Source organism: Semicossyphus pulcher, unplaced genomic scaffold, assembly GCF_022749685.1.
Source record: "Semicossyphus pulcher isolate SPU_LCO1_2020_fin unplaced genomic scaffold, fSemPul1.0.p SCAF_8, whole genome shotgun sequence".
In the NCBI taxonomy this organism is placed as follows: Eukaryota; Metazoa; Chordata; class Actinopteri; order Labriformes; family Labridae; genus Semicossyphus; species Semicossyphus pulcher.
The window spans coordinates 26,001,155-26,025,255 of record NW_027211759.1 but is presented as its reverse complement, the minus strand read 5'-3'; the positions used below and the strand labels follow the sequence as shown (position 1 = coordinate 26,025,255).

The 24,101-nt window shown below is 41.8% G+C and overlaps 1 protein-coding gene and 2 non-coding genes across 3 annotated transcripts in view; all 3 read left to right on the top strand.

Moving 5' to 3' along the window:
• Window positions 1-6,247: 6,247 nt before the first annotated feature.
• Window positions 6,248-6,431, top strand: LOC138613974 (U2 spliceosomal RNA). The gene has a single exon (XR_011310092.1). It is a non-coding gene; the product is annotated as a U2 spliceosomal RNA (small nuclear RNA).
• Window positions 6,432-6,739: 308 nt separating this feature from the next.
• On the top strand, window positions 6,740-6,934 carry LOC138613977 (U2 spliceosomal RNA). The gene has a single exon (XR_011310093.1). It is a non-coding gene; the product is annotated as a U2 spliceosomal RNA (small nuclear RNA).
• Window positions 6,935-21,492: 14,558 nt separating this feature from the next.
• Window positions 21,493-24,101, top strand: part of ano10b (anoctamin 10b) — a 31,743-nt gene continuing 29,134 nt past the window's right edge. Inside the window, exons 1-3 of the mRNA XM_069687204.1 lie at window positions 21,493-21,577; window positions 22,778-23,061; window positions 23,892-24,065. Of these exons, the coding sequence (XP_069543305.1) occupies window positions 22,785-23,061; window positions 23,892-24,065 (451 nt within the window). The 5' untranslated portion in view covers window positions 21,493-21,577; window positions 22,778-22,784. The remainder of the gene's footprint in view (window positions 21,578-22,777; window positions 23,062-23,891; window positions 24,066-24,101) is intronic.

Sequence of the window (24,101 nt, the reverse complement as noted above, 5' to 3'; positions counted from 1 at the left end):
TTGAGGAGGGACATCATGAAGAAGCCAAAAGAGAAAGGAGGAAAAGGAGTGCCCGATCTTCACCTGGTTCTAGGAAGCCGATACACCACCCTGGCATTGAGCGTGGCCACAACCCCATCCAGAAACCCACTAACCACGGCAATGACACGGTTCTGGATGGGGTCATACCTCAGAAAACTAAAGATTTTAACACCAGATCTTAAAGTTCCTGTGTCTTTTAACTTACCAACTGCCTACTCTTTTATCCCTAAGTTTTTAAGACACTTTAACCTTGAACAGGAGGAGTTGCATGTTTTAACTAACCACCGCTCTCTTATCTCTGTTGTGCAGGAGCGAGAGCCAGTGAGTCCAGTGCGCGGGCTTGCATTCGGCGAGCCCTCCACAGTTTGGCGCAACGTGAACCATCCTGTTCTCCCAAACAGACTCCGGGACCTGTCATGGATGGTGGCCCATGAGATCCTCCCAGTCAGGTCCGTAATGCACTCCCGGGGCATGGCGACGTCCTCAACCTGCCCCCGACCTGGTTGTGGCGCGCCTGAGTCGGTGAGGCACCTGCTCTGGGAGTGCAGCGCTGCCGTAGAACAGTGGGCAACAGCCGGCTCCTTGCAATTCCCGTGCTTACCAGCAAGGGAGGTCCTCACACCACAGCTCGTCTTGTACGGAGTGAGCCAGATGCAGCAGAAAGCAAAGGACTTTGCGCAACAATGGCTCACTCTAGCCGCCATCAAAGACGCCACATGGACCTCCAGGAACTTGCTGGTAAGGAAGCACAAGCAGATCCCCCCCGTGGCTGTGATCCAGATGGCAGCAGCGACGGTCAGAACGGCCGGAGCTGCAGGCGGCAGGCCTAGGACACAACCACAAAGAAGAATCGCCTCTGTGCCCATTCGGATGAAGGAGCCGGAGCCACACGGGAAAAGTTCAAAGCAGCGGCGGCCTGACCCTCCGGGAGAGGCAGGTGGGAAGGAGCAGCAGGGTGAGGGTCTCCTCTGAGCACCAGGACAGGAACCGAGAGATCATTCTGTTTGGGAGAACAGAATGAGTTCTTATTGGTAGGGGCTCACTGCGCTCCTGCACAACAGAGGACATTAAGCATTTTAACCAATGCACTCCCTTTTAAATGATTTTTAAAAGACACTTGAAGAAGTAAAAACTTTTATCATATGCCTTTAAATTTTAAACTGTCTGTAATACTATAAAACAAATAAGTGACGAACGAATGGTTTTAAAAAGTGCACATATTTATTGATCAATGGATTTTATGTATGATGTAACTTCTTTTAACCATTTCGGTGTTGTCTTTTAAAAATCATTTGTTTTAATTCAAGCCAAGTGGGTACATAAGGCAGTGTTGTATTTTAAAGGTCAAAAATGTGTGTTTTTACGAAAAACAATGTCTGAAATAAGTGTCAATAAATTTTTTCGAAAGAAAAAATCTGTTCTTATCAGATCCTCCACTGTTCTACCTCTTGGTGAGACAGCGATCGCCTCCGCTGGCTAGTGGGAGTTCTTGCCTGTTTGTGGCATTGCTTCTGCTAGTGCACGGGAGGATATTATATTTTTTCCTTTTGAAATCCAGAACAACTGCTTCGTAGTTGCTCGTAGGTTTCACACAGGAATATATTGTTCCAGAAGTGCAGGTTACCACTGTTTTTGGCGGTGATAACTGCCTGACCAGAACAACCAAGGTAAGTTCTGCTTTTACTTGCTTTTACTTGCTTTTCCAGCTTTTACTCGGTTTTACTCCCTTTTTCTCTCTTTTACTTGCCTTTTACCCTTTTACTTATGTTAGTTATTTATTCATTGTGTTTTAGGTTTTAAGTGTTTTAGTGCGTGGTGCCTCCACCATGTCGGCTCCCCATGCCGGCATGCGGAGGCACCACAGCGTTCGGTTTGTTTTTAAGGAAAAAGATGGAGAGCCTTTAAAAATGTCTAGACTTGACTTCTCCCGGAAATTAATTCAGAAAGTTTTGAATTTTTCCCCAGACGACTTGAATTGTATCGTCACTTTACCACTGAACAAGGGTTTTGATGTGAGCTTCCGCTCTGCCCCATTGCTGCTTGAATTTTGGAACCGCTTTGAAAATGTAAAACCCCAGTTTTCTGCATTTAATGTTGAGAAACTGACTGACAATGCCTCTAAAACAGTCATTGTCAGAATGTTCAATGAAACAGTTAGTGCAGAAGACATTTGTATATGGCTGGGCAGATATTGCACTGTTAAAGGCCAGGCTATGAAGGTGAGAGATGAGGATGGCATCTGGAATTGTGCCTGGAGGGTCCCTGTCCAGCAATGGCAGGACCCCCAGGGCTTCCAAGGCCTGAAACATCTGCCATCCATGATAGTCCTGGGAAATAACAGGGGCTACATTCACTATCAAGGTCAGCCCAAGCTCTGCCGCAAGTGTGGTGAGCAAGGGCACCTTGCGGAAGCGTGTAAGCAGACAATTTGTGGTAAATGCAGAGAAATTGGGCATACCTTCGAGGAATGTACCAATGGCAGAAAGTGCAACCTCTGTGGTGAAACAAATCACCTCTTCAGAGATTGCCCAAAGTCTTTTGCCAACAAATTGAAAGCAGCAAAAGTCACAGGGAAGGAGAAGGAAAATGGCGGACCGGTACAAATGTTTGAGGAGCGTTTGGAAGAGCCTAGGACTGAAAATTCAAATCTCCCTCCAAATCCTGTGATTGGAGGAGAAAGACCAGGTGAGGAGGGAGAGGGGGAGGGGCCTGCAACTGCCCCCCAAGCTGAGAGTGGCGAAGGAGAGGGTGCAGTGCAGGCAGAAGGCGGAGCTACCTCTGACTCAGACCCACCGAGTCAGAGTGATAGTGAAGATGCCCCCCTCCCACAGGCCCAGCAGGCTAAGAGGCCTTTATCTGAATTGTCCTCTGAGTCTCCTGTAGTCTCAGAGAAGAGGGGAAGAGCCTCTCGCATAGATTACGTTTTATCACGAGATTGCCCACCTACCGATGCTAGATTAACTCCTGTTTTCTTTTCCGATCACGTCATGCTCTCGTGCACCCTCTCACTCTCTTCTGGTGTGACATCAGGAAAGGGTCTGTGGAAACTCAACTGCTCCCTTTTAGAGGATAGGGAGTTAGTTAGGCAGTATAGGGAGCAGTACCAAGAGTGGCAGACCCTTCAAGACTTATACGATACACGTGCACTCTGGTGGGAAATGGCGAAGGGAAGGACCCAGACTTTCTTTAGGCAGGCAGGGAAGAGAAAGAAAGATAGGGAAAACAGACGCATGTTGGGACTGCAAAAGCGACTACAACGGTATTTTAAACTAAACCAACAAGGAATGGATTTTAATGAAGAAATTAAACAAGTAAAACAAGAGATGTCGGTTTTAGCAGAAATCAAGAGCAAAGGTGTCATTTTAAGGAGTAAAGAACGGGAACTAGAAGAAGGAGAAAAGTGCACAAGATATTTTTTTAAGAAAATAATGAGTAAGGATAAAACTATAGTTAAACTAAAAAGAGAAAACGAACGCACTGCTGAAACAACAAAAGAAATAAATGAAACTGTGCAAAACTTTTACGAACAACTGTACAAAGAAAAAAACATAAAAAATGACACAATGAAAGAAGTTTTAAAATTCATCGAACGCAAGATAGACGACAGTGTGCTTTTATCCCAAGATTTTACGCTTTTAGAAATAAACAACTGTATTAAGGGTTTTAAGAAAGGGAAGTCTCCTGGAGAGGATGGGCTTCCCTTGGAATTTTACCTGACCTTCTGGGATATTTTAGCACCTGACCTACTTGCTGTTTTTATGGATTTTGAAAAACTTGACCGACTTCCTGACAGTTTTAGATTAGGGATAGTGACTCTACTTTTTAAAGACAAAGACAAGACGGACTTAAAAAACTGGAGACCTATCACTCTTTTAAACATTGACTGTAAACTTTTTAGTAAGCTTTTAGCATCGCGCATGTCTGTGTTTTTAGAAGGGCTGATTCACCCGGATCAAGCCTGTGCCATCCCGGGGAGGAAGATCACAGACAGCCTCGTACTGATCCGAGACACCATCTGTTTTGCGAGAGACAGAAACATCCGGCTAGTAGTCTTGAATTTAGATTTTGAAAAAGCCTTTCATCGGGTCTCGCAACAGTACCTCTTCAAGGTGCTGCCAAAAATGGGGTTCCCTGAAAGGTTTATAGCTTGGGTGGGATTGCTGTACCGGGACATTACCAGCAAATTTGTGGTTAATGGGCATCTGACAAAAGCAGTGGAAATAAACTGCGGTGTCCGTCAGGGTTGTCCGTTATCTGCCCTCCTCTATGTTATCTGCATCGAACCGTTGGCACAGATCTTGAGAAGGGACCAACGAATCAGAGGGGTGGGAGTACCGGGGAGCGGGGGACTTACCACTAAATGTGTTTTTTATATGGACGACATAAACATTTTATGCACTGACCTTTTATCCGTCAACAGGACGCTGGACTTGACTGACTGGTTTGGACGGGCCTCTGGATCGAGACTAAACAGACACAAAACCCAAGCCCAATTTTATGGACCATGGACAGCGACTGAGACATCTGGACTCCCCCTGACTGTGACCCAGACCGACCAAAAAATACTTGGGGTCAAATTTGACAGACAGGGAGGAGGGGAAACCAATTGGCAGGACAAGATAGGGAAAGTTAAACAAAGACTGGGGTACTGGACTTCACGAAGACTGACCATAGAAGGAAAGGTTTTAATCATTAAAGCAGTGATTTTACCTTTGCTTTTATTGATCAGTTCTGTTTTTATCCCTTCTAAAAAAGTGATTTTAGACCTGGAACGAGCCATCTTTTATTTTCTGTGGGGGTCCAAGTGGGAGCGCTTGAGGAGGGACATCATGAAGAAGCCAAAAGAGAAAGGAGGAAAAGGAGTGCCCGATCTTCACCTGGTTCTAGGAAGCCGATACACCACCCTGGCATTGAGCGCGGCCACAACCCCATCCAGAAACCCACTAACCACGGCAATGACACGGTTCTGGATGGGGTCATACCTCAGAAAACTAAAGATTTTAACACCAGATCTTAAAGTTCCTGTGTCTTTTAACTTACCAACTGCCTACTCTTTTATCCCTAAGTTTTTGAGACACTTTAACCTTGAACAGGAGGAGTTGCATGTTTTAACTAACCACCGCTCTCTTATCTCTGTTGTACAGGAGCGAGAGCCAGTGAGTCCAGTGCGCGGGCTTGCATTCGGCGAGCCCTCCACAGTTTGGCGCAACGTGAACCATCCTGCTCTCCCAAACAGACTCCGGGACCTGTCATGGATGGTGGCCCATGAGATCCTCCCAGTCAGGTCCGTAATGCACTCCCGGGGCATGGCGACGTCCTCAACCTGCCCCCGACCTGGTTGTGGCGCGCCTGAGTCGGTGAGGCACCTGCTCTGGGAGTGCAGCGCTGCCGTAGAACAGTGGGCAACAGCCGGCTCCTTGCAATTCCCGTGCTTACCAGCAAGGGAGGTCCTCACACCACAGCTCGTCTTGTACGGAGTGAGCCAGATGCAGCAGAAAGCAAAGGACTTTGCGCAACAATGGCTCACTCTAGCCGCCATCAAAGACGCCACATGGACCTCCAGGAACTTGCTGGTAAGGAAGCACAAGCAGATCCCCCCCGTGGCTGTGATCCAGATGGCAGCAGCGACGGTCAGAACGGCCGGAGCTGCAGGCGGCAGGCCTAGGACACAGCCACAAAGAAGAATCGCCTCTGTGCCCATTCGGATGAAGGAGCCGGAGCCACACGGGAAAAGTTCAAAGCAGCGGCAGCCTGACCCTCCGGGAGAGGCAGGTGGGAAGTAGCAGCAGGGTGAGGGTCTCCTCTGAGCACCAGGACAGGAACCGAGAGATCATTCTGTTTGGGAGAACAGAATGAGTGTGTATTGGTAGGGGCTCACTGCGCTCCTGCACAACAGAGGACATTAAGCATTTTAACCAATGCACTCCCTTTTAAATGATTTTTAAAAGACACTTGAAGAAGTAAAAACTTTTATCGTATGCCTTTAAATTTTAAACTGTCTGTAATACTATAAAACAAATAAGTGATGAACGAATGGTTTTAAAAAGTGCACATATTTATTGATCAATGGATTTTATGTATGATGTAACTTCTTTTAACCATTTCGGTGTTGTCTTTTAAAAATCATTTGTTTTAATTCAAGCCAAGTGGGTACATAAGGCAGTGTTGTATTTTAAAGGTCAAAAATGTGTGTTTTTACGAAAAACAATGTCTGAAATAAGTGTCAATAAATTTTTTCGAAAGAAAAAAAAAAAAAATCTGTTCTTATCAGTTTAATATCTGATATGTCCTCTATATGGGGACGAAATATTAAACGGATTTTTGACACCGGGAGCTGAAAGAGGGGCTTGCTCCGTTCACTCCACGCATCGACCCGGTATTGCAGTGCCAACGGGAACGGTGCAACCTTCTCCTGCCTTGTGCAAAAACAACTCCTCAGTGCAGCGCAGTGATTTTGTGCCCCACAGATCCCCTTTGTTTCTTCCCAGAATGTCACAGAGGGCCTGCAAGACCCTGATACATGTTTCGTAGCCCGCATCTGACAGTCAGGCCTTCATTTCTCTGAATTTTCCGTCGGATAAAGCCTGTGGCAAATGTGGGCAGGGCTGGGGTGGAAGCGGCCCAGTCCGCGACGAGCCAAGTGGTGAGGCTCACCATGAGTGTAGTGGCTGGGGCGATGCCTGTGCTGGGCTGCTCCCAAGGTTCAACAGTCTGCGGCATCGCTTCTCTGCCTTTTGGCTAAGATCAAGTGTAGTATCTGTTCTTATCAGTGTGGGTAAAATCGGGGTGAAAAACTGAAGACAGAAATTGACCTGAAATCTGAATTTGAGAACCACCCCAGCCCTGTCGTGAAAAATCGGGGTCAAAAACTGATGTCAGAAATCGACCTGAAATCTGAATTTGAGAACCACCCCAGCCCTGTCGTGAAAAATTGGGGTCAATATCTGAAGTCAGAAATCGACCAAAAATCGACCTGAAATCTGAATTTGAGAACCCTGTCGTGAAAAATCAGGGTCAACAACTGAAGTCAGAAATTGACCTGAAATCTGAATTTGAGAACCACCCGGCCCTGTGGTGAAAAATCGGGGTCACAAAACTGAAGTCAGAAATCGACCAAAAATCGACCTGAAATCTGAATTTGAGAACCACCCGGGCCCTGTCGTAAAAAATCGAGGTCAAACACTGAAGTCAGAAATCGACCTGAAATCTGAATTTGAGAACCACCCGGCCCTGTGGTGAAAAATCGGGGTCAAAAACTGAAGTGACTGAGAACTAAATATAATATGGTACAGAAAAAAGTTGTTTCACAAAAAGTTCAAGTAGTTATATCAAATGCTAGTTATCATTTGAATCAAACCACGTTTAATCTTAAAATGTAATATTAAGCATGTCGAGTAAAGGTCAAACCTATTTCCGTAATTTAGGCAGAATCCACGTCTGAGAGAAAAAAATGGATATCACATCATATGTCAGCATCATATGAAACAGCACAATATTCAGGAATTGTGCTTTGTCGAACTGCCTATTTGATTTTTAACAAAGAATGTGGATCACAATAAATATGTAGACCTACAGTTTCATCCACTGTATTCTACACACCCAGCTCACATCTGGTCAGCACCCCTGTCCACCCTAGCAGCAGATAGACCTCCGCTCCCATTCTCTTGCTACTCTGCTCATTCACTGTACCGTTAGCCTGCAGTTAAAAGACCGGCACCTGAAACCGTCAAGGCCAGTCAAACTGAGAAGTTTCCCTTCATCCTATTGTTCTTTAGTGCGGATAAAAACATCTCTACCCACCCCGAAAGAAGACAAACCACCACTCCTCCAATCTCATTCGTCTACTCACTCACTCCGGTAGTCGACTGTACTGCAGGCTAATGGTCGCATAGCTTAAGCATCGGTCGGCTCGTTTAAACGATGCCTATACACCACAAAAAGGGCAAAGTTCTCAGCCCCAAACTTAACTACTTAACATTCAATCTTGAATCGAAACCCTTGCTGTACAAATGCTTTTGCATTAAAAGCTAACCAAACAATTTAAGCTAATAGCCACCGCCAGATATCATGCAGTTACAATTATGATATTAAATGGGACTGCCCAAAGCTATGTGCAGGGGCGTGCGTCTTGCCCAACCAATCAAAACCTTAGCGTCTCTTCACTATTATATCTGCCTTGGGCCATCACAAGTTGATAACGACCAGGATAATGAAAATTTCCATGCACCAATTTGTGGTAAAAATCTATGTATGTTAAAGGAAAACATTAAAATTGAATTCATTCATTTTAAAATAATGAGTATCTATTTTATTATTTTGACATGTATGCCTTTTCAGTACATTCTCTGGATCTCAAGTTTTTACTATTATTATTATTATTGTTACTATTATTTTATTTTACAAAAAAGAACGCTGTTACAATTTTGCAGACAAACTAGATTTTTATTATTTGAATTGAAGCAAAAGTATATTTTACTCAAATAGATTGATCAGCTCATGAGTCTCTAACCAAGCAATACAATTTTACAAGACAGACAGTCCAAAGACAGACGAGTAAAATGTGTCAATTTTCTAACAGAAATTTATATCAAAAGGTGCTTACCAATGACTGTATATATAGATGGACAATGCGTCTCTATCTGCTCCCATTGTACGTAATTGATGCCAAAATAGCCCCTTCGATAGGCGCTGCCATCTTGTGATGGTGACGTCATACGGAGCCAGAGTCTGCGCAGTAGAGAAGGGCGAGTGAAGCAGCAGTAGCCACTTCGGCTAACCCAAACACACACTTAATTTACAGAAAAAACAGCAAGGATCACCTGGGAAAGTTATTCCTCTAGCATCCTAAACAGCCGACTGCAAGACTTCCTCAGTGAGCACAATGTCCTGAGCAACAGTCAGATTGAATTTACACCAACACATCGAACTACGTATCACATCTATACCCTCAACGCCGCCAAAACAAGAACAAAATTTTCTCCTGTTTTGTAGACTTCAAAAAAGCATTTGATTCCATTTGGCATTATGTTCTGTTCTTAAAATTAATTGAGAAGGGTGTAGGAGGGTAAGTTCATGACATCATTAAAAGCATGTATACACAGATGAAACATGCTGTAAATTGCCAATATGGAAACAGAGTTCTTCTACCAAAGTAGACAGGTGAAACAGGGCTACAGTCTCAGCCCCACCCTCTCAAACATTTATACTGATTAATTGGCTATGTTAATTGACTAAGTCTTTGGAACAGTCTTATATCCCTGGTCTCACCCTGTCTGACACACATCAAATGACTACTGTTTGCAGAGGATCTCATATTGCTGGCTCCATCTAAGGGGGCATTTCAACAGCAACTGGATAATCTGCAAACCTTCTATCAGACCTAGGCCCTGACAGTTAATTTAGACAAAACAAGAATAATGATATTCCTGAAACAACCAAGGGGTCAGGGAAACCAGTATCAGTTTTTATTGGGCTCAACTTGACATAGACTCATTTCCATTTTTTATTAGAATAGAAAAAAGAGCTATCAAATTTTATGAACACCTCAAAACAAGTGACCCTAACTCTCACCAACAGTGCACTGCAATGCCAAGAGGAGAACATGGAGAAGAGTCCCGTCAGCCAGGTGATCATGAGGCTCAGCTCCTCTAACAGGCCTCAGGACAGCCCTCACACAATCCGGACCAACCAGATGATAGATAAAGAAAAACAACATTACAACAACTATTGGACATGTAGCACAAACACTCAGAGCAAACTGCTGTGTTATTCAGCTCTAAACAAACAGTACACAGTGGCACCATGACTGATGAGACTTTAACCAGATCAAGACAGGTAGACACAGAGGCACCTGGTTACCTAGAGAGGACAGACTGTGTCAGCTCTGTCCACACAGACAGTTGGAGACAGAGACAGAGACACACGTCCTGCTACACTGCAGCAAATATGAACATAACTCGGAGAAATCAAGTTCTTTTCTACTGTTATCAACTCTGGGTTTATTAATTTTTTTTTTTTAAAACACACTATTTAATTTTATGCACACCCACACACCCACACAATGAAATTAAAAATGAGAGAGAGACAGAGAGCATGCATTGACAGTAGTGCAGACGAGACATTAAAAAAATCATTTAATCATGAAGCCTGAAGATAATGAGCACCATTACAGACTGGAGTCCCTGTTAACAGTGAAAAACAGAATGGCAGCTGTATTATAAGCACGGGTCCTAATGCAGGTTGAAGAGGCATCGCTTGATCCAATTATATTATTATCAGAATTATGGATGGGGACAATTCATCAGCAACTTAATACTGATATTTTCTGTTCTGTTTCAGCTCAGTTGAGAGGATTCAAAGGTCCGGAGCCATGCAAGTTAGGCGATGAGGATTACGCAGAATTGGAGCAGACCAGCTGTTTTGCCTGAACAAGACGAGAGGTGGGGGTGCAGGGAGAAGCCTTGGAGGCGGGCTGGAGCTTGCACCCCCATTAACAACTTAGAAACGGTATCTGCTACTTTTTTGGCTATTGGCATTTTTCCTAAACTTTTGATTATGCGGCAAAATCCACATGAGGTTGGGCTGAGCCCACACCTGCCCATAGCTAAGCGTGGGAACAATAGTCTGGGGGGGGGGGAAGAGGAAAAAGGGGGAGAAGGGGGGGAAGAAGAAGAAAGAGAGAAAAGGAGGTGAAAAAGAGGGAAAAGGAAAGAAAAGGAGAAAAAAAATAACAAAGAGGCAGAAAAAATATGCTTGTTTTACTGTTACAAAGATGCCACCTAGTAAAATTTTAATCCAATTTCCACAATTTTACAGTTTAGGGAACATTGATTTGGATGCAAAGATTGTAGGTTCGATTCCCAGTTAGTACTGAAACCCTGAAGGTGATGGAAGAGTAATTTGTATTGTAACACTCGACCTTTTTATTTTATCGAGGTTCAACGCTCAAGGGTTCTTTTATAAGAAAAAAAAACCTATAACCTTTTTAAACAAAAAATTTAAACAGGTACCAGAGAAAATATCAATATGAAACACGATTCACCCTTTTTACTATGTATTGACAGGCTACTTAGGTGATCAGAGCAATATGCGTCACTCAAAGAAATATGCTTCATCAAGCTCAATGCAACAAATAAAAATTTAATTACAACAAAAATAACTCTCTAAATCAGTCCAATATATATTCACAACCAACTAAAAGTCCAAATCTAACGAAATATGAACTTAATTGAACGAAAGTTCACTCGAATAGTCTCTTTTAGTCCTTCTTTTCCCACCCCGAAACAAACAATAAATCCGTCGATGCCGTCGTCCGTTTGTCCCCAAAACAAAGATCCTTCAGTTCGCTCACAAAACCAAAGATAATCCACAAAAAGGCGATCGAGCGCTACTGGTACCAGTACTCAAAGTCCAGAGAAAAAAGGATAGATCTCACCAAGAATCCGGAGGAAGAGTAATCCAAAAGTCTTTGTTCTTGGCGTCCTCATGCTACGTTCAGCCACGGGAGATGCCGGAACGGAGAGCTCGAATAATGTCCTTTTAATTTCCCTCACAGTACATTCAAAAGTCTATTTTTTCATTACATTTTTCCACAATTTGAATAGACTGTGTAGTAAAGGGCAGCTGCAGACTCTCGCCTGTCGCTCCTCAATTCAACCCTGCCGCTCCGAATCTCCCCCTTCGTCTACGTCACATACTCCTATATCACCTCGGCACAGACATACCTCTTAACTGGCACATACCCACATCCTTTTAATTTACAGTGGACAGTTTAATTTCCATAGCACTAAAAGGCAAAACAAACATTCTCACTCTTAGTGTCTTAGTTTTAAAACCCTTCAAATGACCATTGATTTGACACTTTTTTTTTTCAATGTGGCTCTGTCACAGTATTAACACATTTAAAAGAAGCAGTGTCAACATTTGTCCTGTCGTGTGTAAGAATGTTGCTGTGCTATATTTATATATTCTTCATACAGTTAAGATTGACTTTTGACAAATGGTATATATGAATTAGCACTGCAGGTAAGTATAAATTTATTGGTCTTATTATATTTGGTCAGTATGGAGAGTAAGTTTGGGATTTATTCAGTTGTCTATGTTTCGTTTGTGTAAGATATCAAGGTAGTACTCTAATTAAATGTTGCCTTTTAAACTGGTTTTCACTGTCTGATAGCAAATAGCAAATTATTTGTTAGATTTATCTCTTTTCTCTACTCTAAAGCATGAAGGGTCATAAACATACAAGTATAAAGGCAAGTATTAGGCTCGGTATATAGGTTTTATTTGTAGATTTGATTATTCTGGACAATACTGTAATCATTACCTCATTAATTCAAGAATGACAGGCATATGTGAGGCCTGAAAATTACATTCTAGACAATGTTTTTCCACCAGCAGAAGTCCTGATCTACCTGGTGTACAAACAATGTATTTTTTTATGTGAGCGCTGGACACTTTCATCTTTAATGATTGATTGTGCTGATTTGAAAAACACCTTATTCAAGTCATATTTTATTGACTGAAAGAATTGAAAACGGTATGACTGTTTATTGTTAGGAAACAGAATCAATATAGAAAGAAAACCAACTACTGTAATTCATTCTGTACAAACTATGTCAAACTTAATGTTTAAAGCAACATGCATAACATTGAATATAAAAAACATCATAAACTATTTATAATTAGGATTTACATTACATATTCACACTTTTGATGATGTTAGAGGCAGCGAGCCCACTAACAGGTGCTCTTGGTAGCTCCATGTGAAACCAGTATATTTCATCAGACCCACTAGACTGTCTGCTATTCTTTCCACATGATAAATGCCCAGGACGTCGTGCTCATCTGCAGCCTACAAAAGGACAACAATAATAATCACTTGTTGTGTAAAGTACATACAATAGGATCATTAGATTTTGGGTATCAATGTTCAAGCCCCCTTACCGGCTCTCCTTAGTAGCACCAGCGGGTTTAGGAGAAAGAGGAAGAGTCTGGATGGAGGCTGAGGTATAGGTGGACACAGTCTGGATGGAGAGAGTGGGGGGTTGCAGGCCAGGTGGAGGCAGGGACTGCTGTGGGTTTCATGCAGGGAGAAGAGGCTTCTAAGGTGTGGATGCCACCTGAGATTAAAAGAGAACAGGACAATGATAAGTAAAGATATAGGTACTTAATGGTGTCCTCTCATTATATCATTATATCCAATAAGACATAACTATTGAATTAGATTACGTAAAATAAATATATATTTCCCACTCTACTATGACATTATTGATGTCTATATTCTATCTCGCATCTACATGTTGCTTATTGGGAAACACTCATTTTGTGATGACAGGGTCTTAAAGCTTTAATGAGGCTTATTATTGTTTTTATTGTAACTACTGTCAACAAAACACTACAATGTGATAAAAATGTGAATGTTAGTTTACATAAAGCAGCCTAATTTCCAACTATACGTTTGTAACATTAACTGTTGCATAGCCACTGCCAGCAAACTGAACCCTTAACTACTGTATATACAGTGCATGCTCATGTTATTGACATGCTAAGTGAACGACAACGAAGGATTGCAGACTGATAAATGACCTAATTTAATTATAATATGACAAGTTTAATACACAAGATTTACCGGTGTTGTGAGTAACGTAAACGTTAATGAATTTCAACAGTAAGGTGTGTTTTTAGCTAGCAAAAAGAACCACGTCGTACAGATGTCGGTAAATAAATGAACAAATCAGCCGAACATTAGGCATTTTGATAGCAGACAATTTGCAGTTCTGAAATTAGGTCAGAAATATAAAGAACTTTTGATTTACTTGATTTACTTACCGTAAAAAAGTCTTCTTTTGCCTGCACTGAGGTAGCAACAGCCGTCTGATTCGTCGAAAAAGCGGGGGTGGGAATTAAGGCTGAAGGGTTTTTCTGATTGGTAAGAAATGGAGAGGAGCTCTCGTTTGATTGGCAAGAAATGGAAGCCGGGGACAGCGGCTGTCATGATACGAGTGAAGACGCACGTTTGTGTTGCTCACAACGTTCTTTAATAACTCAACAAGTCTCCGAGGAAAACTCTGTGTTCAACATGTCACATACAACTGTGCACTGGCGCTAGTGACGTCCAAAAGAATAGACTTTACTATGCTATCCACAAGTGGCCAACAGGCTATATCTCACAACATCTCCCCCTTTTAAAAGAAAATAAACACTGTAGGGTGCATGGAAGCCAGTGTACTCCTTTCTTAGCAATAAACAGAAAAATAACTAAATAAACATTCCCATTTGTCCACCTTCAGTCAGAGGTTCCTGTGAGAGAAAAAAGAGAAGAACAAACATTCACATACACCTAACAGGACAAAGTTAAATGTCAACTTTTCAGTCTCTAAATCTGAGAGGCAGTTTAACCTCCTGGCCCCTTGAAGTCACTCTCCGAGGGGTAACAGGCTGGAGAGGTAACTCCAAAACGGGACCTGGCGATGGCTGGCTTGGTGATGGCACCTGAGGAGAAGCCACCGCTGCAGTAGGAACACTGCAATCCTGCTGTGCTGGGTCCAAATTGGCAGGCTGCTGTTGCTCCGCTGGGTCGACTGTCTGAGGAGTCTGGAGGTGTCTTCTGTTGCGCCGAGTCACTGTGCCCTTGTCCGTTTCCACTAGGTAGGATCTCAGCTCCTTAGACTTGCAGATGACCCTGGCAGGTGTTTTCCAGCTCTTGTCCCCGTCGAGTTTTACCCTAACGTCTTGACCAGGGCGCAGCTCGGGGAGCGTACGAGCTGAATGTCTGCCATTATAGAAGAACCTATATGCTTCTTTTGCTGCAGCATCCCTCTGGTTGCAAGGTCCTGGCTGACTGGGTGTGGCAGCAATGTCTTTTCAAGTACTGGGACAGTGGTGTGGATTTGACGTCCAGTCATCAGCTGGGCAGGGCTTGCTCCAGTTGCAGCCATTGGTGTTGAACGATCACACATTAAGGCTAGGCAGGGGTCAGGCTGTTTGAGGATGTGTTTTGCTGTTTTGACGGCTCTCTCAGCGGCCCCATTCGCCTGAGGGTAGTGGAGACTGGAGGTTATGTGTGAGTAACCGAACTTCTGTTTAAAGTCTCTGAAGTCCTCCGACGAGAACTGCGTTGCGTTGTCACTGACGAGTTCAAGTGGAATTAGGGATGCGTTTAGGGACAAAGTGCTCATCAGTGCTTTCCCATCACGACTTTAAAGTCAAACTGCGGGTGTGGATTATCCTCCGTAGCAGCAGGAAACACAAAGGAATTGTAGATTGGCTCTGCATCCCTCCCCATCGCGTAAAGCAGAGAATTAACCTGCACCTCACCCCTCTCCTCTCCTCCAACGTTCTTTAATAACTCAACAAGTCTCCGAGGAAAACTCTGTGTTCAATATGTCACATACAACTGTGCACTGGCGCTCTCGAGTGACGTCCAAAAGAATAGACTTAACTACGGTATCCACAAGTGGCCAACAGGCTATATCAGACACAACAGCAGCTTTCATTTGATTGATAAGAAATGGAGAGAAATGCAGAGGGGGGATTTTTGGATTGGTAAGAAATGGACGGACTTGGTCTCCCTGCTCCAGTTTTTTTATGCCAGTTTATTATGTCTTCCTCCCTGTATAAATTAACAATACAAACGTGGCAAAAGATTGTAATTCTGAGCCTGATTACACCTGCTCAAACCATATTTTTTTAGTTACAGTGACAACCCAAATTCATTTCAGATTGTCTAACTTGTGTATTGGTATTGATCTGTGTCTGTACTGGATGTTTTAATGTAACATTCTGACTCAAAGGGGTAGTCCACAATTGTCATCCAAAACCCTTTTGTCAAATTCAGTGAATATCTCCTTATGGTCCTCTAGCTGTCCACTCTGTCTGCTCAATTACACTCAATTACAACGTCTGCTTAATTAGGCCTCCACTTTCCAAGCCAATCAACACATTACCTCAGGAGCAAGGAAAGGAGGGGTGTAATATGATTGGCTGTTGAGCAAAAACCTCAAATGACATCACAGAATTTTAACTTTCATTGATTTTATAATGAAATTCTTTAATTTTGTTAATTGTGCTAAAAATGTGGTGTTTCCCCAAAACAAAGATAGCAGACAGTGTTGGAAACAGGGCAGAAAGTGGGGATAGCAGGAATTGAACCAGGATCGACCGCATGAAGGTCTCAGATCTCCGTTAATAAATTATCCACTGATCTAACCACACACCCAATCCAGCACGCGATTTTATCTTTTATTCCAGGGGTACCAAGATCACAATAGTCAGTCAATTGGTGGTACTTTTATGCAGGTTGAAGCTTATCTTGAACAGCCTGCTCTGGAGTTTATAAGGGGGGATTGTTAGGCTTGTTAAGTTACCTTGGTGATGTACCCCAGTTAAAAAAAGCACAACCTTCGTAGTACTGAGAATACCCTAGGTTACATTGCTAAACTGCACATTTGGCTGTCAAACAAGCCAGCTGCAAACAAAAGTATATTTGTAAAAGGGAGTGTAGGAAGAAAAGACTCCCATGGTTATAGCTATGACATAGTGTAGGGGTTAAGCTAATAGCCTAGCAAATGGAGGAGCGGATTTCAAGCCCAGATGTGGACATGATGAACATAGTTACTACATATTTAACAGGTCACAGGAGTAAGCCAAAACAAGCCCCGCCCATGTGACACGTACAGGCCACGCCCCGTGACAGACATAAGCAACGCCCCCGTGACAGGTTATATGGCCCCACCCCTGTTACAGGCATGAGCCACGCCCCCGTTACAGGCAGACCTCACACAGCTTGCATTTATTTTTTTACAAATCTGCATCTTGATGTTGAAATTTCGGCAAAGGTAAGACCTGTCAATTACAAGTAAATCAAAAGAAAAACTAGTTCTTAACAGCACAGTGCAGTCAAGTCTTGACTGGCAGTCGTTTATGCTAACCACCGGCTACACGTCTGACATGTTCATCATTGTCCTTAGAGGCTATATCGTCACAGATTATAGCTGATGGGATCTGAGATTGCTGTAGCATTAATATGGACAATATTGTATGTAACAACAAAATGCTCTTGCTCTTCAACCACCTATAAGGGAGAACCCTCTTTTCTGATGACAGTGACAGAAAGCAAGCAAGTGCATACGACTTCCTGATTGGTCTAAGTCAAAATATTGAGATACTAAGTCAAAATATTGAGATAGTAAGTCAAAACTTTGAGATAATAAAGCAAAATATTGAGATACTGTATCAACATATTTAGATAATAAGTCAAAATATTGAGATAGTAAGTCAAGATATTGAGAAAGTATCTCAATGTAATGACTTACAGAATGCTTTTTTTTTTCATCGAAGAGGCAGAAACGGGCTTCCATATCAGACAGACTTCAATCTGTGTGAAAATGCAGCTGGAGTCAAGAATGTAACAGCCACCCCACTCGTGGTTACAACTATAACCCAGCACAAAAATGACGATAACCAACATATGCCATATTCAAACCACTTTTAATTTTTTTTACCTGAGCCTCAGGACACACAGCATTTACAGCCTCAGTGATGTAAGCCTAAGCTTAATTATTTTTCAACATCGTGACTCAGATGAGATGTGATACAGAACTCGGTCAACCAAAAAACGGTTGTAAGACCAAAAGCAGTTACTTAGATTTCCACATAACTTGGCAGTGGCAAGCCTTAATTATATTGTGATATTTTCTTGCAACTGGGAATACTTAAAGTATACTTTCATAAACCAAAAAGTGGACTACAAGTATATACTATAAGTTCACGTATAGTATAATCCACAGTATAGTTGCATTACAAAATAATACTTGGATGTAAACAATGATACTACTAGTACATAAATGTTAGTATACTTACAACATAACATATTGGGAAATATACTTGAACTTTACTTAAGTTTACTTAAAGCTTAAAAATAAATTTAAAGTATACTTCTTTATTGAAAGGGAAGCTATTCCACCCCGAAGCTGACTTAACTTAATATAAATTTGAACATGTATGTTTATAAGCTAGTATGTAAAACATGCTGGAGTAAAACCTCAAAGAAGCCAATAAGAAAATGTTATAAAATAGGCTACTCTATCAAAAGAGTAATTTAAACTACAAGCCAAGGAGACTTAAACTTTCTGTATAAGGCAAATATACTTTAAATTATACTTTTCTTAAGTATATGGATCAAATGTACAAGTACAAGTTGTTACCGCCTGGCTCAGGGCCAGTAAAAAAAAGGAAAGCCACACACAGATAAAGCAATCAGATGCAGATTTTATTTGACTTAAATTAACATACATTTCAGATAACTAATGTGATATGGGAATATGTGAGTAATCAGTCATGTCTGAAGTGTGTGGATGAGTGGAAATGTTGTATGATGCATGTGATGGATGCAGCAAACCAAACAAAGGAAAAAGGTTGAGGAGGATGCAGCAGGCCCAGCTGAGTGAGAGAGAGAGCTTCTAAGAACGGTAGGCCTTTATGCCTTTCTCGAGGCCCAGTTCAGGGGGATCAGGATCAGCTAACGACCCTCCCAGCTCCACCTACATGGCAACTCCAGTACCTGAAACAATCAAGCAAACACTACAGGCAGACAGACTGGGAGGGATCGTCACAAAGTATAGGCCAAATATACTTAGAATTTTCAGTATACTTTCCAAAGAAGTATACTAGTAGCACACTTGAATAAACTTCTTTTTTGTAAGGGTATGGAGAGATACAATCTGTATTATCAATGGCTTATCCTGTTTTTTTTGGAATAAGCTTGTCATCAGCTAATGATATGACTTCTTCATATAACCAGCATACATGCATGTTTTCGCCAAAGTCAGACTTTTAGATCCTTCTTGAGGTTTTTCTATTCGATGATGCACTAAATTTACAAAACAAATGGGTCTACAGCCATTTTACTGGCCAAAACAACAAAATATTTTGTCCAAATCAGACATGCTTACAGTAACAATACTAACAACCTCATGTTAAGCGGGATAAATGTTAACAATGGTCACCATGTTAGTTAACCATGTACTCATGTTGTCATTTTCCTACCTCTACTTACACACTGTCTAGTTTCCCAACAGGGGATGGCAATGTTACCCAGGCAATCAATCCCACTGCCACTTTGTCCCAAACTAAAAAAATCAACCAAAGAAAAGTTAAGAAATTACTTTTCATATAGACGTTAGTGGTCAACAGAGGATGAGTCATCCTGAACTTGTGCTCTGGTGACTTCCCCTCTAACTCCATTATGAGGTGGACATATTTGTTTTTTGGTAACAGGTCTGACAATTTCGTAAAATTTGGTACAGGTATCCATGGTGCCTTGGGCTCAGTTGCAGAAGGTCTTATTATCTAATTGTATCTCTTTCCCTATGCTGGCCCAAACAAGTGTTTGGAGCATTCTCTAACAAAAAATCTCATCTTTCCTTGTTTTACCTGTCAACTGTGCCACTCATTGTGAAACTTTACTGATGAAAATGTAAACAATCTAACAATAACAATAACTTTATTGATCCCCAAAGGAAAATTCATTTGTTTCGCATCTCATCTGCTATTTACAAAAGAATTAACAAGTCTGATGGCTGTGGGTACAAAAGATCTTCTATATCTCTCCGTCCTGCAGCGAAGAGAGAGGAGCCGTCCATCACTGTTGTTTCTTGGGTCCATCGAGGATTGAGGTTGAGGATTGCCTTTATGTCACTTCATACCTTACATACACTTCAACCTGTCCGTCAACTGTTCTCTTCTGTTTCCAGCAGCACATTCCAATCTATGCATTCAAAGCAGTCCCTTAGAGCCTCACCAGCCTCAGGTCTCCATTTCCTGACTGTGAGTGTGGTTGCAGGCTGCCTCAGCACACAAGGTTTGTAAAAGGTCTACAGATAAACCAAGTTGTGATCTGACCTGCCCAGTGGTGGTAAGGCAGTAGCTCTGGAAGCTTCTTTGACATTGGCATACAGCAGTTTAAGGGTTTTATTTTTTCTGGTAGGACAATTAACAAACTGTAAATCCAGTCAGGTGGGAGGAGAGGGTAAGAATGAAGTCTCCTGATTCTAATAAAAGTGCCTCAGGATGTTTAGTCTGTATCCTGGCAACTATTTCATTGAGAACTTCACATGGAACTTCAGCAGTTGCCTTGGGTGGGAGTACACGAGTATTGTTATGATATGACTGAATTCTCTTGGTACATAGTATGGTCGCATACCAACTGCCAATAGTTCAATATCTGGACCACACATCTTCTCCTTGACAGTAATATGAGCAGGATTACACCATCTCCGGTTCACAAATAAAGCCAGACCCCCTCCTTTTTTCGTGCCACTAGCTTTAGCATCTCTGTCTGACCGTATGAGAGTGAAGCCATGTAGATCTACGCTGGAGTCTGAGATGTTTTGATTCAACCAGGTTTCAGTAAAACACAGAACACTGCACTCACTGTATATTTCAAGCTCATCACTTTTGTTGGGCAGAGAGTTGACAAAAACACAGTTGAAAACACCTCTTTATCTCAGCTGGAATAGGGTGGTATCCTTAAGATTTGCTCTGTTTCAATTAAAGAAGCTCTCCTCTTGAACAAACTCTTCTCCCCACAGAAAAATCCATCAGTAGTTGACAAAATATGATAAAAAATACAACAAAAATAAAGTAAAGATTCAGAAAAATTCAGAGCTACCAGACTTTGCTGCCACCATCAAAGCGCATGTTCTAGGAGTCAGTATTTTGTCCCATATAGAGCACTGGTAATCCAGATTGGCTAATCTTGACAAGTCTGTATCAGGATAAGGGTTAGTCCAGATTTACTTTGAACAACCAGGACAAGATTGGAAGATGGATTAGCTCATCTGGGATTGCAAATAAATTGGATCTCCAAATCTGGATGATACTGATCCACCTTAAACTTCACATTGCACTTCTGGCATTATTATTATTATTATGGTACTTATGATATTGGTGATTTGATTCTCGAGTGCCAACACAGGTTAATATTGGACCTTGTCCGGATACTTTTGGTTAAGGTGTCATCTTTGCAAAACTATATATAAAACATCTGCCTCAGCTGAACTTTGTCTAAAGTAAGTACAAAGTTATGGCTCGTGACCTCTTACATTTCTCTCACAAACCCTTTTAGTGGTTCCAGTGGTTTAAGTTTGGTTTAAATGGTTGGATTGTATGGTAAGGTATAATTTTCAAGTGTCAAACATTGGATTTCCTTTATTGTTTAAGTATAAAGGAAAATAGTGCTCTGATATGGTTTAACAGCATTTTCAAGCGGTAGACCATGTGATGTTTCAAGCAGAACTGTGGTTGCCCTGGGCAGTTTTGAGGTGTGTGTGTGTGTTTACAAAAGCTATCACAGCAGAGGCAGGTGGGGCAGTAGGACCCTGGGCTGACGCAAACTAAAGCAGAGAGCGGACAGGAGGGAGGAGCCTGCATGTAAACCAAACAGCTCTCCACACCCTGCAGTCTCGGAAGTTCCTCTGCATTTTTTCCATTTTCATACACACTCACACATACACAAATTTGCAGACTTCTGGAAGGAACCATACACCGAGTCTGGGTAAGTGTGTCCACACTGAGTGAATGTTGTGTGTACTGGTTTCTTTTCAGAAAATCTGAATAGATTTTGTTGGATGTGTGTGTGTGTGTGTGTGTGTGTGTGTGTGTGTGTGTGTGTGTGTGTGTGTGTGTGTGAGAGAGAGAGAGAGAGAGAGAGAGAGAGATATTCAACATTGTGATTGTGATGTGAAGTATTGGATTTCCTTATTAATGCTTTTTTTCAAACACTGTATTTCGCACTCTCCCTGTCATTGTTCCAACATAGCTCAATCACAATAGGAGGGATGGTATCACTTTCATTTCTGTGTCTCTGTCAACCTTTTCCTGTCTACCCCTAAGTATACTTAGCTTAGCTTAAAGCTACACTTACAGTCTGTAAGTGTAGTTTTAAGCTCACTAACAGACAGAAATAATTGATTTAATTCAATTTGATCAGGACTTGAACATAAATGTCTTAACAATAGTCTTGCTGATGCTGGTACAACAAAAAAACTTTGTTATCTGCTGTTGGAGCTGAAATAACCACTGTTTCTTACCATGAAAATGAAACATGTGGTGTAAATTCAGATCTCTGGGCCCCATGAATGCCTGTGCCTGCATTATTGAAAGTATTTTTACTCAGAACCCTGCCAAAACTGCCCACCCCTCTATATGTATTACAGACACCAACCAACCCAACTGCACACCTCCTATCGGGTTTTCAAACACAACGTGCTGTCATCTTGCGTTGCCCCCATCAGGACATGGCATGAAACATGTAGTGTAAATTCAGAGTGTGAGAATGTATGTCAGTGCTCAATATGCATGTTTATGAATCTTTTTTTGTGGGAATGTTTTTGTGGTCATATGAATATGAATGTATTCAAGTACGAGATTAAATGTAAGTAATATAATGTATTTTTGTTTGTGCTTAAGTATATTAATGTGCCTCAGTATGTATAACCAAACTGCGACTGTAAACAAAAAAAAAAGTAATATACAAATAAGATGGGATATTAACCTCCTATGGGATGTTAGCCTTCGTCCTGTGCAACAGTCAAGAAAACCTCAGAATTCTTTTTACAGTTTCACCAAACCATTAGTAGTTCTTTGAAAGTGATAATGACGGAACTGTGAAAAACTTTAAAGCTTTAGCACAAGCAGGCACACAGACAGGCAACACTATGTCAAAGTAATAATGTTTTGTGACTATTTCTTTTAGTCTAACCATGAGTAAGGTGGATGAAGATGAAGGTCAATGTGGCAGCAGAAGTGAAACAGCCCAGCAGCAAGAGGATAAGTCCAGAGCAGTGAAGGTACAGTGCTCTGGACTTGAAGGCACAATGAGTGCTACCACTGGTGGACCAGGCTGGACTAAAGTCAGCTGCCCCTGCTGTGTATCAGAGAGGGTGGAGCCATTGGTTTTGGTAAAGCTTGGAGGGAAAGTTCGCCCTGAGACAAAAAGGTGGCTCATCAGACTAATAGGAGCTCCTCAGAAAGATGGAGGTGAGTAATAATGTAATGAAGTCTATACTCTTCATCAATGGCAACCGTGCATGACTCTCCCTTTCATACTGAAAGCTGTTGCCTAGAAGGTATCTGTTTAATCATTTAAACATTTGGCTGCATTTACATTTACACCCCAGTCGGCAATGTCGATAAATATAGTTAAATGATTACTATGTAAATGTGACCAGAGATGGTTTATATTGAACTAGAATACAAAACATGATGAAAGGAAAAACCACCAATAAAAACTGTTTATAGAGATGGATGATGTGTCTCCATCTACTCTCATTGTACAAATGTGAAGCCAAAAAGGAGACACATTAGTGGAATGAAAAGAACCCTCTATCCTGACTGAAAATTCTCAAATAAAATGTTGTTTCGAAGAAAGTCACATAACTGATTAGCTACTAGGTTGGATATAGTTCTATAGTTAGCTAAGGTGTCTGAATCAAGAGTAGGCTTTTTGAGAAGAGGCTAAATTCTTGTGTTGGTCTGAAGCACATATTCACAGTTATGTTCAATGAAGGTAGAGTTAGTGTTAACATGACTGCAGCCAGTCAGCAGGGGGGCGTTCCAAATGTATTGGCTTCACTTTTGGGGAGCTGTCGTCCATACGGTCCATGGGAAAAACATACTTGTATGATGCATCTAAATCCATTTATATTTATTTGCAGATAATCTTAAACATCTTATTTCAGACAAAGACAAAGGATTGTTCATTGTTTTATATAGCTTTTTTCATTGTGGTCAGTATTTTTCTCCCTTTTGGTCACAAACTGCAAAATAATAGTGACAATATTCACTATGTGCTTCACTGTCTTCCCCAGGTGCTGCATTGCTAGCCCACCCGGGTGAGGATGCCAGTGGTGATATCATTATGGTTTCTGCCCCACGCTGTACATTGCTTAGAGCCACTGAGGAGTTAGGTCTTTGTAAGACTTACTGCAACGGGAACATGGAAGCCTTCTCCTACAAAAACAGAGACAACTTTAAAGATTCAGGTACAGTGGGGTTTTGAACATTTTCAGGAACAGTCT